The sequence below is a fragment of the Mizuhopecten yessoensis genome, unplaced genomic scaffold, assembly GCF_002113885.1.
Source record: "Mizuhopecten yessoensis strain PY_sf001 unplaced genomic scaffold, ASM211388v2 scaffold3311, whole genome shotgun sequence".
NCBI classification, from domain to species: domain Eukaryota; kingdom Metazoa; phylum Mollusca; class Bivalvia; order Pectinida; family Pectinidae; genus Mizuhopecten; species Mizuhopecten yessoensis.
The window spans coordinates 410,579-424,623 of NW_018404981.1; the positions used below are offsets into that span (position 1 = coordinate 410,579).

Consider the following 14,045-nt stretch of genomic DNA (forward strand, 5'->3'; position numbering starts at 1 on the left):
TTATGTTATACATGTAGAACTGAGGGGGGCACTTATGTTATACATGTAGAACTGAGGGGGACGCTTATGTTATACATGTAGAACTGAGGGGAGTGCTTATGTTATACATGTAGAACTGAGGGGGGCACTGATGTTATAAGTGTAGAATTGAGGGGGCAATCATGTTACAAGTGTTTAATTGATTGGGGGGGGGGCACTGATGTTACAAGTGTAGAACTGGAGGGCACTGATGTTTTAAGTGTAGAACTGGGGGGCACTGATGTTTTAAGTGTATAATTGATTGGGGGGAGGGGTCACTGATAGTACAAGTGTAGAATTGAGGGGGTGGGGGGAGGGGCACTGATGTTACAAGTGTAGAATTGAGGGAGGGGGAGGGGGCACGGTAGAATTAAGTGTAGAATTGAGGGGAGGGGACGATAATACAAGTGTAGAAATGAGGAGGGGGGCTGATACAAGTTACAAGTTTAGAAATATGTGTGTTGGGGCATTATCTGTTGTTAGTGTAGTATTAAAGGGTATAGAGTGTAAGCAATATGATTGAGGGAGAGCATTGTTGTGATATTGTGGTATTGTGAGAGTATATTGATGTAACAAGTAAGATATTGGGAAGGGAGGCATCACTGTTATTAGTGTAAGTACGTGGGGCTTCCTGAACTGAAGAAATCTCTTGTAACCAGTTATCCGATTGGAAGCACAATCTGGAATTCAGGCAGTCATATGTTAAATTTTTGCCTTGTATTTTTTATTTATTTCTGTTATATAACTATTGTGTAAGTCATGTGACTGAAGTATCATTTTATAATCTACAGAACAGAAACCTATTTGAGAAGACAGTAATGTATGCAATATCTCTGGGTGGAGATACTGATACAATCGCAACAATGGCAGCTGCCATCGCCGGGGCATGTTACGGTGAGGAACAATTACCAGAACACTGGAAGTTATGTTGTGAAGGGGTCGACGATGCCCTGGAGGACGCAGAGCAGCTCTACAACCTGTCACAGTCCAGTAACACACAGCCACCCGGCAGTGACACAAAGTCTCCAGAACAAGATTCAAGGTCACTACAATGAGATTCAAGGTCACTACAACGAGATTCAAGGTCACTAGAACGAGATTCAAGGTCACCTGAACAAGATTAAGGACGCAAGTACAGGATAATGACTCTGGGTAATATGAAAAGAATCAACTGATAATGATCAAGGTCAGCTGGTCTGACAACAAGACAGTGACTCATGTCTTAAGGAAAAGATTTGTGTCAGCCTTAAAAGGTTGTGAACTTGACTTTTAAGAGAAATGGCCTTGAGCCTTTGGATACTGATTTAGCAGGTTTTGGCTGCTGAAAATCTCTCATAATAAAAAGCTTTATTTATTAATCAGCCAGTCTTTTTGTTTGAATCATTTCTCTTTCTGGTGTTGTTATATTTTGCCACCCAAATGTTCATGCTTCATTCCACTGATGTATGCTACCTTACTGTGAAAATGAAACTTAAGGATAGATGTTGCCTTACTGCGACGTTGAGACTTAAGGATGTATGCTATGTTACTGTGACATGGATGATTAAGAATGTGTACTACCTTACTGTAACATTGAGACTTACGGATGCATGCTACCTTACTATGACATGGAAGATTAAGGATGTATGCTACCTTACTGTGACATTGAGAGTTAAGGATGTATGCTACCTTACTGTGACATGGAGAATTAAGAATGTGTGCTACATTTTGAGACCTGCTTCTCCTTTCCAAAAAAAATCATGTTAAAACCCCCTGATATTTCATGAATTGAAATGTGCACACATTGCTAACACACTGCCAATCCAGAATAACCAGGAGGCTCAGGGTTATGATATTTGGCAAATATATATGTTCCTGGGATGTAGTGCTATGAAATTTCTCAACTGGATGACCTTTACATATGTTAAAGGTCACAGGGGTCAAATATGTTATAAACTTTGAATGACTTCTTCTAAATAACTAAGCCTATACACACCAATGGTGATGACACTTGGCCAGTAGGTATCTTGAGATGGAATGATATAAACTTACCTCAAATAAATGACCTTGACTTTCAGAGTCACAGGCATCAAATATATAAAAACCTTTAAACATCCTCTGGATAGTTAGCATGTAGGTACCTTGCATGAAGTGCTAATAAGTTTCCCCAAATATATGACCTTGACCTATTTCCAAGGTCAATGGAATCAAATATGTAAATCCCTTTAAACAACTTCTGCATACCAGAAGGCTCTATGTGATGTTATTTGACTAAGTAGCATGCTGGGATACAGTATAAAGTTTCATTTAGTCTGTAACGTTCTTAAGCCAAGGAGACTAAATATATGGAAATATATGCAAAATTATTTTTATTGAGAACATTTTCCCGAAATTGCTTAAATATGATGATCGGTACAGGACCTCTGGGCCACTTGTGCTTTAGACAACTTCTTGTGAATAATCAAAAGGCCTAAGATGATGATATGTTGCCAGAAACATGCCAAGATAAAAAGCTACAAGGTTTGTCCTGATTACCTTCACTCATATTCAAGGTCACAGGGGTCAAATGTGTTGAAAACAATTCTTCGGAATAACCAAAATGCATGGGGCAGTGATATATTGTCAGTAGCATGCTCCGATGAAGAGCTATCATTTGTTTATGTGGACAACGTTAACCTTGGCCCACTTTCATGGTCACATACCGTCAAATGTGTATAAATCTTTAAATGACCTCGTGTCAATAAACAAAAGGTCTAGGGTGGTGATATTTGGCAAGTTGCATTCTAAGGTGAAAGGCTATAAGGTTTGTTCAACCAACTAATAACCTTGTTCGACTTTCAAGGTCATAGGGGTCCAATGTGTTAAAATCTTTTAACAGATTCTTTTGAATGATCGGGTCTTAGATACTGATATTTTGCCTGTAGCTGTATTTTAGTCCACTTTTAAGGTTACAAGTGTGAGATTAATACCAGGTGAGCAATGCAGGCACAGTAGGCCTATTGTTTACTTATTGAAAACTAAAGGGGATAAGTCAAATTCAATTGAAACGTATGAAATGTAAGGTAGAACATCATCCTTGTACATGTCAATAGGTGATTTTAAAAACTCTATAGCACCATGGGAAAGTGTTGTTGCATAAATGAGAGCTAAAACCAACATGGTGTCAGTATAAAATGCAACAAGGTGATGTCGCCCCTCATGAAATGGCACAAACATTATGAAAGGTACTTTAAAAAGAAAGAAATAACAGTGGAACCTTCATATAGGTATCTGTCCTGTTAGTTATTTCATATCTTAATACATGTACTCCTAAAAACATACTAGTGTATTTTCAACTGGAACCTACTTCACTGGGCTACTTGTTCCATTAGTGACTGTGGCTTATTAGCTCACCTGGTCTGAAGGACCACAGTGAGCTTATACCGTGGCGCAGCGTCCGTTGTCAACGTTTTCTTTAAAACCTATCTCCTCCTAAACGCCAAAGAGGATTTCAACCAAATTTTGTCTGAAGCATCACTAGGGGAGGGCAATCATTTCTTAAATAAATGAGGTTGGTTTAGACCCCTGGGGCCAGGGGGGCGGGGCCCTTAAGGAGAACTTACCTAAATTCGCTTTAAAATGCATCTCCTACTTAATGCCAGTGAGGATTTCAACCAAATTTAGTCTGAAGTATCACTAGGGGAGGGCAATAATTCCTTAAATAAATGAGGTTTGTTCCACCCCTGAGGTCAGGGGGGCGGGGCCCTGAAGAGGAACTTAGTTAAATTTGCTATAGAACGCATCTCCTGCTAATCGCCAGAGAGGATTTCAACCAAATTTAGTCCGATGCATCAGTAGGAAAGGACAATCATTTCTTAAATAAATGAGATTGGTTCGACCCCTGAGGCCAGAGCCCTAAAGGGGAACTAAGCTAAATTTGCTTTACAACGCATCTCCTAAACACCAGAGAGGACTTCAACCAAATGAAGTCTGAAGCATCAGTAGTGATGGGCAATCATTCTTAAATAAATGAGGTTGGTTCGACCACTGAGGCTAGGGGGGGCGGGGCCCTGAAGGGGAACTTAGCTAAATTTGCTTTAAAACGCATCCCTCCTAAACGCCAGAGAGGATTTCAACCAAATTCAGTCTGAAGCATCACTAGGGGAGGGCAATCATTTTTTGAAATAAATGAGGTTGGTTCCACCCCTGAGGCCAGGGGGGCGGGGCCCTGAAGGGGAACTTAGCTTAATTTGCTTTAAAACGCATCTCCTCCTAAATGCCAGAGAAGATTTCAACCAAATTTGCTCTGAAACTTCATTGGGGGAGGGCAATCATTTCCTAAATAAATGGGACTGGTTAGACCCCTTGGGCTAGGAAGACCGGGTCCCAACGAGGAAAATTATCTAATATTTTGCTTTAAGACGCTTATACCCCCTAATTGCCTGAGTGGATTGTACAAAATTTGGTTAAAGACATTATTGAGGAAGAACAAACATTTCTTGTATGAGGTTGATTTGACCCCTGCGGTCCTAAGAAATGGTACAGCTAGATTATCATATTCTATGGTGTAGTTTTCATAAATTGTTAGAAATTGGTTTCTAGGTTTATAAAAGCTTATAGTTGAATGAAAATTAAAGTATTGTCTAGATATACCCTGTAGTATGACATATTACTTATTTCAAAATCTGTTAACATGGCAACTCAATGGAGGCCTCTGATTAGTTGAAAAACAGATATTGTGGTCCCAGTTGGGTTAGAACATATAACATAGATCTTGTCTGGTTTTGAGGAAATTTCATATAAAGATGTACTAATGCATTCAGTTGTAATGACTTAAATATAAAACCAGGTGAGCAATACAGGTCCAATGGACTTCTTGTTTTAATGATAGAAATATGATCAGTATATAGTATTTGCTTAGTTCATGCTTGCCTGCATCTGTCCGTCCTTGTTAACTGGCTTCCAAAGCATATCTCAGCCACTGTTCCACAAATGTGCATCAAACTTTGTAAATACATGTAGGTACATCATTGGTAGACAGTGTGCGATGTTCTAAAAGGAGGTCACTGTCGCCTCAATTTGACCCTTGACCTCAAATACATAGAATGCCTGCTCGAATTCAGTGATCTTTGTTTTCGATTGCATCAGCCTGTCTGATGGTTTGAGACATTAGGGGGTCATTTTTATGATAAAAATACTACATATTCCTGCTTTGAGGATATATAGGATTTGCTTAGTTCATGCTTGCATGCATCTGTCCTTTTATGCTAATTGGTTCCCGGGGCATATCTCGGACACTATTTCACGAAGGTTCTCATAAATGCCCTTTATAGCATCAAATTGTTTTCATCTTGGTTATTAGGAAGTCAAGCTTGAGGCGTACAGCACTGAGGTTTTGATCCATGTCGCCTTGTCCGAGGCCGCTGGTGTAGAGGTACCGAGCTTCTCTGAAATCCTCTCTGCATAGTTAGCTTCATGTTCATGTAATACCTTATTGGCTTCCTTCAAAATGGCACTGATGTCCTGCGGTTCATGGCTATTGTCGCTATAGCTGTCACAGCTGCCATTAAGTTAATTTGCACCACTGTTAGCACTGACACTATTCTTTCGTTTCTTTAAAGATAGACATGGGTCAAACATGCAATGTGATCAATTAAAAAAAAGATAAAAGATTAAAAATAAATAGTTAGAAGAGAGAAAATGATATAAAATAGAAACAAATGAATGCAAATTTTATATGAAAATGTATAGTACAGTGCAATTTCAAATGTGTACCTTGAAGTCATCGAGATGAAATCACTCACTTACTTGCTCACTCACTGAGAGGTTGTTAAGGTATTATACAATTTATGAGCCGGTGGATTCATACAGTGGCTGTAAGAAGTGCTCAATATTTCTGTACTGATGTGTAATTTACAAATAATTAACTGTTTATGTACATGTACAGAGCAGATCAGTACATTACATGTAGGCATACAGAGTCACACTGCGTGATAAACCTGTCAATGGATCTTTTAAGATGTAGTACAATTGTTCAACACACAGATATAAGGCAGAAATAAGTAGACTTTTTTAAACAAATCAAACTTAATTAACTGCGCTAAGAGTAGAGGATACAATCAAAGCCTTTGGTATCACTTTAAAAAGAGATATACTGATCGAAATGAATGCGATATTACTTGATTGGACGGACATTTACAAATGGTATGGAAAACCCAATTATAAAATCACTTAATAGGAGAAAGTTAAAAGTTTTAGGACCACACTTCTGTCTAGGTTTTGGAATTTTTGGTAAACCGTATTGATGCTTATTTAATATGTCATGAATCTAACACACTGACAGTCTAATGGTATACATGCAAACCAATAAGCCTAGTGCTGACCTTGTACTTCTGTAATTTATGGAGCAATTCAAGTATCAATTTTGGGCATTGCCCCCTCCCCTGGGCATTCAGCCCAGGCAACGCATGGATAGTCGTGACATTGGCAAAAAATATGTTTACTTGATTTACCTGATCCTTGCTCTTTTATAAACTAGTTGCTTCTTCACCACCTTGACTTCTCATTAACAGCTTAATAATGCTACACACACAGCTGTTGCATCTTCATATCGGTCTAGTGATGAATCCAACGTGGGCCAAACTTATCCCAGACTGTATATACATAGGGATAAATCCCATGCTTTAAGAAGAGGCCCAGAGGGCCTGTATTGCTCACCAGGAAAGGTTAGCTAAATTGAAGTTGAAATAGCAAGATGTTGCTTGTAGTGTACACATATTACATGTTTAGTCAGGGGTTATATTTTTATGCAATTGGACAAAATCCTGTCATTCCTACAGGAAAAGGAGGATTTTGAAGAATTTGATATGTTTCCCCTATTGGGCCCTGCCAGTTTGCCCCCAGGGGGATCAGACCCACCGTTGATACAAAATCAGGTTACCTTCATCCAAGGATGATTTTAACCAAATATGGACATAATCCTGTCATTCCTACAGAAGAAGAAGAATTTCAAAGCTATTTTTCTATTTTCCCTATTTGGCCCCGCCCCTTTGCTCTCAGGGAGTTCAAACCCACCATTTATACAAAATTGATTTCCTTTCCCCATAGAATGCTACTGTTCAAATTTGGTCAAAATACCTTCAACCCAATGGAAGAAGAAGGATGTTAAAGCTTTTCCTCTATATTCCTTATTGGGTCCCGCCTCTCTGTCCCCTGGGGGCTCAGATCCACCGTTTATATACAAATTAAAATTTGCTCCCCTTCACCCAAGGGTGCATCATACCAAATTTGGACAAAATACTGTCATTCCTACAGAAGAAGAAGGATTTTGAAGAATTTGCCAGGTTTCCCCTATGGGGCCCCACCCCTCTGCCCCCAGGGGGCCAAACTCACTGTTAATATAAAATTGAGTTCCTTTTGCCCAAGAATGCTCCAGACCAAATTGGGATGAGATCCCTTAATGTCTATGGTAGAAGAAGGATTTTAAAGGTTTACCTCCACTTTCCCTATTGGGCCCGTCCCTCTGCCCCCAGGGGGACCACAACTACTGTTTTTTACAAAATTGAGTCCCCTATGCCCAAGGATGCTCCAGACTAAAAAAGGATAAAATCACTAAATCACTACAGTAGAAGAAGGATTTTAAAGGTTTAACCTCTATTTCCCTATTGGGCCCCGTTCCTCTGCCCCCAGGGGGGCCACATCCACCATTTATTCAAAATTGAGTCCCCTTAATGGCTCAAGGATGCTCCAGACTAAATAAGGATAAAATCCCTTAACTCCTATGACAGTAGGAGGATTTTAAAGGTTTTAGCTCTATTTCCCCTTTTGGGCCCCGCCCCTCTGCCCCCCGGGAGGGGGGACACCCATCGTTTATACAAAATTGAGTCCCCTTGGCCCAATATTATATGTTCCAGACTAAATTAGGATAAAACCCCTTAATCCCTACAGTAGAAGAAGGATTTTAAGGGTTTACATGTACCTCTATTTCCCCTATTGGGCGCGCCCCTCTGCCCCCAGGGGGGTCACATCCACAGTTTAATCACAATTGAGTCCCCTTGGCTTAAGGATGATCCAGACCAAATTTAGTCAAAATCTACTTGGCCGTTCAGGACTAGTAGCGTTTTAAAGGAAAAGTTGACAGACGGATGCTGCGGTATTGCATAAGCTCATCATGGTCCTTCGACCAGGTGAGCTAATAAAAATGGGCCTAACTTTCCCCTTAGATTCGTTTCATTTTTCATTATATTTAGCATCCCGGTGCACTTATTATCAGGTTGAATACGGTAAGTGGATAGTAATAGAAGAGTTGTCTCCCTTCTTTAATTTTTTATGAAACAATGGCCCAGGCTTGTAGCCTACTGTCGCGGTTCCGTGGTTGTCTTGCAGGCGCGGTGATTGGAGACTGTGTTGGGGATAAATTTGAGTCGAAATGGGCAGACTCCATCGCGATGGTTAGAATTATCCACGAAGACAAAAAGATCCGTGAAGGTATATAACCTGTTGTAGAGCAGCTAAATACATGCTTCCTACAGCTAAAACGAAAATAGAATAATTTACAGTTGTAACGTTACTGTCTGAACGGGATTACTAAATTAATTTGGATTTCTTGAAACTATTTAATGAATATTTCAATATAAAATGTCATTTTTATACCTGAAATTGTGAGAGGAACCAAGAATATATATTTTACTTAGGCCTATTTATTTCAATACTCGACTACAGGGGTTTTATGTCTAAAAACATATGGCAGATCATAAACGCTAAGATTGTTTTTAACACGTACAGTAATTGAAAATTGTTTTTGTGAGCTTTCGAAAACGTCTGTTTCCTTTTTCAAGCAAAGAGTTATTGGATGTTAAATGTGGTCTAAAAGATTGAGTCATCTTTTTATATATTGTACTGTCGGTTTTATGGTATTGTTGATTGCAAAAAGTACAGTAAGATGTTTTTTTTTCTTTTTCTTAATTTATAATTTCATTTTTTTTTTATGTCAACATTTTGTGAAAGAACAATTGTATCCCAAGTTTCCTCTGGCCCTGACACCAGACTTAAACATTTTGACATATAGATATCTGCCCACAGTGCACACCAGACATCTATCTGTCAAAATGCCAAGTTTCCTCTGGCCCTGACACCAGACTTAAACATTTTGACATATGGATATCTGCCCACAGTGCACACCAGACATCTATCTGTCAAAATGTCTAAGTCTGGTGTCAGGAACAGAGGAAACTCAGTCTATTTTAGATGGTGTCTTTTGTGATCAAAATCTCTTAAAAATTTCCCAATCTCAAAATCTACAAAAATGAATAATGGACTGTATATTCCGTCTTTGCGTATTGCAGAGTTATCTGCTCTTGTGAGGAGATATGATTGTTACGTCATTTGTTTGTGAGTGTAACGTCATCAATTTTTGAGAAAACAACGTAATTTTCTCGCACAAACCAATGACGTAGCAATCAATACCTGCTCACAAGAGAAGATAACTCTGTTATATGCAAAGATGGAATAGATGAAGTATCTTAATTAGGATATATAATATGGTTTGCATGGAATTTTCAGACCAAATCATGTTCACATCACCCTTTGTCCCTGGTCCATCCATCATCATCAGCCTAGCTTGAGTTTCATCTGGCCCTGACACCAGACTTGGACATCATCAACTTGGACAGGTAGATGTCTACCCCCACCAGATATTTTAGTACTAATATTAATACCCGGCCTCCTCTGCCCCGGCTGGGTATTAATATATCTCGTTGTCAGAAAGCTACGTTATTGCAGCTACAGACATCTGTCAAATTGTCGAAGTCTGGTGACAGGACCAGAAGAAACCTTGGCTACAATCTGCCATCCTTAACATTTTTTAAGACTCTTTCTCAAAATTCATACGTAGGTTCCCCATAGTCCTTAGTTGTGCATGTTTAATTTTGAGACTGATGAGAAAAACAAGCTGGCGGCCAGGCAGCCATCTTGGAGTTTGACTGTTTAAGTTTGGTGAGGAATTGTTTTTCTTTGACCTTACCCTTACAAAAAAATTTGCCTTGGGCATATCTCCTACACTATTTTATCAGGATTATCAAAATTCAGTATACAGGTATATCATCTGATGGTGGAGTACATGTGCAGTTTATGGAAAGTAGGTCACTGGGATATTTTTGCTTTGACCTCTGACCTCAGACATCAAAAAAGTTTATCCAAAGCTGATCATCTGTGCAATTCTTTCGGAGTACCGAAATTTAGTATGAAGATATATCCTGAGATGACAAAATTCACTGTACCAGAAATATGTTGACCTCTAATGACAGTCATTAGAAAAATTAGCTCTGTTATGCAGCAGGATACTTTCTTTACTGTAGGTTGATCCTGACAGATAGGTGTACAGCTGGGTAAATAACGAAATCATTACTGGTGGTAGTCCGAATTATTCTGACGTTTTATCAACTTTTTTCATATCGGTCTGTCATCGATTAACGTCGTTAATCGACGACAGACCGATATGAAAAAAACGTCAGAATAATTCGGACTATACTGGTGGGGGATTACGGATCGCCTTGCAATACTTACACTATATGTTAGTCTTAGTATTTTAACTGAAAGGAAATATTTAATTGATTTTCCTTCAATATGGACTTTTTGTTTTGTAACTCTTGTTATTCACATTTATTATTAGTTATGGAACTTATGGCAAATCATGATAAATTGATAAAGTAACTATACATTGAATAAATTGATAAATTGGGTAAACTAATAAATTGGAAGACAATACATGCTGACATGTATCTATCGTCTGTAGCAGCAGAAAAGAGAAAAAAGGCCAATGAGAATGCTGATGGGGAAATTTCCAACGGAGAAATATGGACATTTACAGATGATACAGCGATGGCGCGAAGTGTTGCCAGGTCTCTGATTGAACACAAGGGATTCAATGCCAGGGACATGGCTCGCAGGTAACTTAATGCAGGCTAGATACAGAAATAATATATTTCTTTAAACATTTGGAGAATAATACTGGAGAAACTACTGCACAAACAAGCAGACAATAATGATATTCAATATTAAGTTTTCCAAACAGATCTAAATCATGGCCTCTCATTTGATGAGACATTTAGGGCTATAATAATTTCTGTTCTATTTTATGGAATGAAATATAGGTTGGTTAATGGAGTATTTGATAGTGTGTTAGTTCATCTATTACATGTACAGTTAGGCAAGTTTTAAGATACAAAGGATGAAATCAGTCGAACAATACCCCAATTGAGATAGACAGTATATGTGGGGTGAGAAATCGTGCCGGATGAGAAAACGTGTCACCTATATATGCCCATATGTTTTGCACGATTTCTCTCTCAGGCGAGAAATCATGCAGAGGTGAGAACACTTGTTGCCAACGCAGCAATTTTAGCACAATATCTCACACGGGTGAAAAATCATGTCTGGGTGAAAAATCATGCCATAACAGGGGTACATTACTTATAACTTTTTATCCTGTATTTCAATTTCAGATTTACAGAGGAATATTTCAATGAGCGCTTCCGTGGATATGGTGGGTCGGTGACAGTAGTTTTTCAGAAACTACAAGAAACTGAATATGAGAATCCATTTGAACCAGCTAAGAAACAATTTGAGGGGGAAGGTTCCTATGGCAACGGAGGAGCCATGAGAATAGCTCCTGCTGGTCTGTTCGGATATAAAGACAACGACTTTCATAGACTACGGGTAAATAGATGTAAATAGCAAGTTCCTATTACAGCATGTTCCTCTCCCTGTCCTGTGTCAAAGCTAAATGAGGAATTATGTGATATTAAGTGGTGTCCAAGCTAAATGAGGAATTATGTGATATTAAGGGGGGTCCAAGCTAAATGAGGAATTATGTGATATTAAGTGGTGTCCAAGCTAAATGAGGAATTATGTGATATTAAGGGGAATGTAACATTAGCAGCAGTTGTGATGTACACCAGTTTTAGCTTAAAACTAAAGTGTCTGAACTTTAAGGAATCAGATCTTAAATACTCCATATAAGTTCACGTAACCAACCTAGATCAGTGAAATCAGCTCTTCAACATTTGCTTGGTCGATTTTAAACTGAGCCAAGTTTTTTGTTTGGTATTGTAAATACTTTTGTAATTTGTGTTATATGTAGCTGTAACTTTGAACTTGAAATGAAGAGAACATTTTCAAAAATTGATATATTAATAAATATTAATCAAAATTGAAGAAAACTTTTTAATGATAAAACCTGGTCAGAAAATCAGCCGTTGAATAATTCAAAATGGATTTCAACAGACTTTTAAAGTTGTTGGATATCAATTGAATATTTGTGTGAATTAAGAAGTTAAAACTTTATGAACTAAGTGTGTCATCAAGTTCATTTGACTAAATTAATTTACTTTTTGCTTCTGTTGTTGATGGTTAGGACCTGGCAGAAGATATTACCAAAATCACCCATTCCCACTACCAGGCCATACAGGGTGCTGTTCTTCAAGCGTACGCTGTTGACCTTGCGTTGCGAGTTGAAGGTCACCTGGATGCTGATGAATTCCTGAATGATCTCATAAAACAAATGAAACTCCTGGAACAAGAAGCGGAGAGAATTACTATTTACTATGAGAGGAGAAATGAAAAAACAATTACTCGGGACAGTGGCGAAGAAAGGTGTAGTTTGGTTTGTTAAGTATAACTATAGATATTGCTGTAAGTTAAGTTAAGTTAAGTTAAGTTTATTTCCGGTTCAGGACTAGTGAAAGTCTTCTATACCAGACTCTTATATTACACAATACATAAATATATATATTTCTATTCGGTACATGTTAATGTCTATGGTTTGATTATTGATTTGTACTTAAAGAAAAGTTCTTGATGTTTCCAGTGGGTATCTAGCCTGTTTTTAAATACATTTACATTTGGTGCGGAGACAACATTTTCAGGCAGATCATCCCATATTGTCACTGTTCTTATTGAAAAAAAGTTTTTCCTAAGCATCATTGTTGCACGCTTAGGATATACTTTTTTGCTATGTCCTCTGTTACTGTGACGATCAGCGGCATCTTTCCAAAGTGTGATTGCATTACAACATTCTGTATCATATATTTCGTTTATAATTTTGTACAGTTCTATCATATCTCCCCTACATCTCCTGAAGGCCAACGTTGGTAGTTTAAGTTTCTCAAGTCTCTGACTGTAGGTGAGGTCTCTCATCCCCGGAAGGCACTTTGTCGCTCTTCGCTGGACTGCCTCGATCTTGTCGATATGTTTTTGAAGATGTGGTGCCCACACAAGACATTTATATAAAGGAATAAAAGACATTGTGTCCATTAACTGAAATGTTCTCCTAATAAGTGCGAACATAGAGTTAGCTTTTTTAACTTTTTCGGAAATGTGTTCATCAAATGATAGGTTGGAGTCTATAATTACACCGATATCTTTTTCCTGGTCGGATGTCTCTAACATTTTGCCATCTAGGTGGTAGATTGGTTCTGGTTTGTTTTTCCCTCTGCTTCTTTCCTTGCCTTTTCGCATATGCTTACACTTGTCTGGGTGCATTTTGAGCCACGTGTCACTCCACTTACACATTACATCAAGGTCTTTCTGAAGCTCGACACTGTCCCCTTCTTTTTGTATTATTTTAAATATTTTAGTGTCGTCCGCAAATAAGTACATATCGGATTGAACTACTCCTGGGAGGTCATTTACAAATATCACGAACATCAGTGGTCTTAGCACAGAACCTTGTGGGATTCCAGATGTTACCTTAGTCCATTCGGAGTCTACACCGTTCACCGTTACTGTCTGTTGTCGACCTTTCAAAAATGTTGATATCCAGGAGGTTATTTGATTGGAGAAGTTATATGACTGTAGTTTGTTGAGGAGCCTACCTGTAACTCAGGTAATATATGTCAAATTGGAGTATCAATACTAGTGATGGGCTCATGATTTATAACGATCGATTATAATACCAGTAGATTGGTTTGCCCTGTACAGCTTAGTGGATTTTAACTAATTTGGTCTGGAGAATCCTTGGTCCAAGGGGACTTTATTCTGTATAAATGGTGAGTGTGCAACCCCCCACCCCC

General features: G+C 38.5%; 2 protein-coding genes across 4 annotated transcripts in view; both read left to right on the forward strand.

The window, feature by feature from the left end:
- LOC110447333 (poly(ADP-ribose) glycohydrolase ARH3-like) overlaps window positions 1-1,379 on the forward strand; it is a 14,446-nt gene extending 13,067 nt beyond the window's left edge. For both annotated transcript variants that reach the window (XM_021492950.1, XM_021492952.1), the window contains exon 7: window positions 810-1,379. In XM_021492950.1, the coding sequence (XP_021348625.1) occupies window positions 810-1,073 (264 nt within the window). In that variant the 3' untranslated portion in view covers window positions 1,074-1,379. The remainder of the gene's footprint in view (window positions 1-809) is intronic.
- A 6,916-nt stretch (window positions 1,380-8,295) lies between these two features.
- The window catches only part of LOC110447332 (poly(ADP-ribose) glycohydrolase ARH3-like), a 19,420-nt gene continuing 13,670 nt past the window's right edge, over window positions 8,296-14,045 (forward strand). Inside the window, exons 1-4 of one of the 2 annotated variants that reach the window (XM_021492948.1) lie at window positions 8,296-8,463; window positions 10,769-10,922; window positions 11,478-11,691; window positions 12,389-12,627. In XM_021492948.1, the coding sequence (XP_021348623.1) occupies window positions 8,313-8,463; window positions 10,769-10,922; window positions 11,478-11,691; window positions 12,389-12,627 (758 nt within the window). In that variant the 5' untranslated portion in view covers window positions 8,296-8,312. The remainder of the gene's footprint in view (window positions 8,464-10,768; window positions 10,923-11,477; window positions 11,692-12,388; window positions 12,628-14,045) is intronic. The other variant, XM_021492949.1, reaches the window with a different exon arrangement.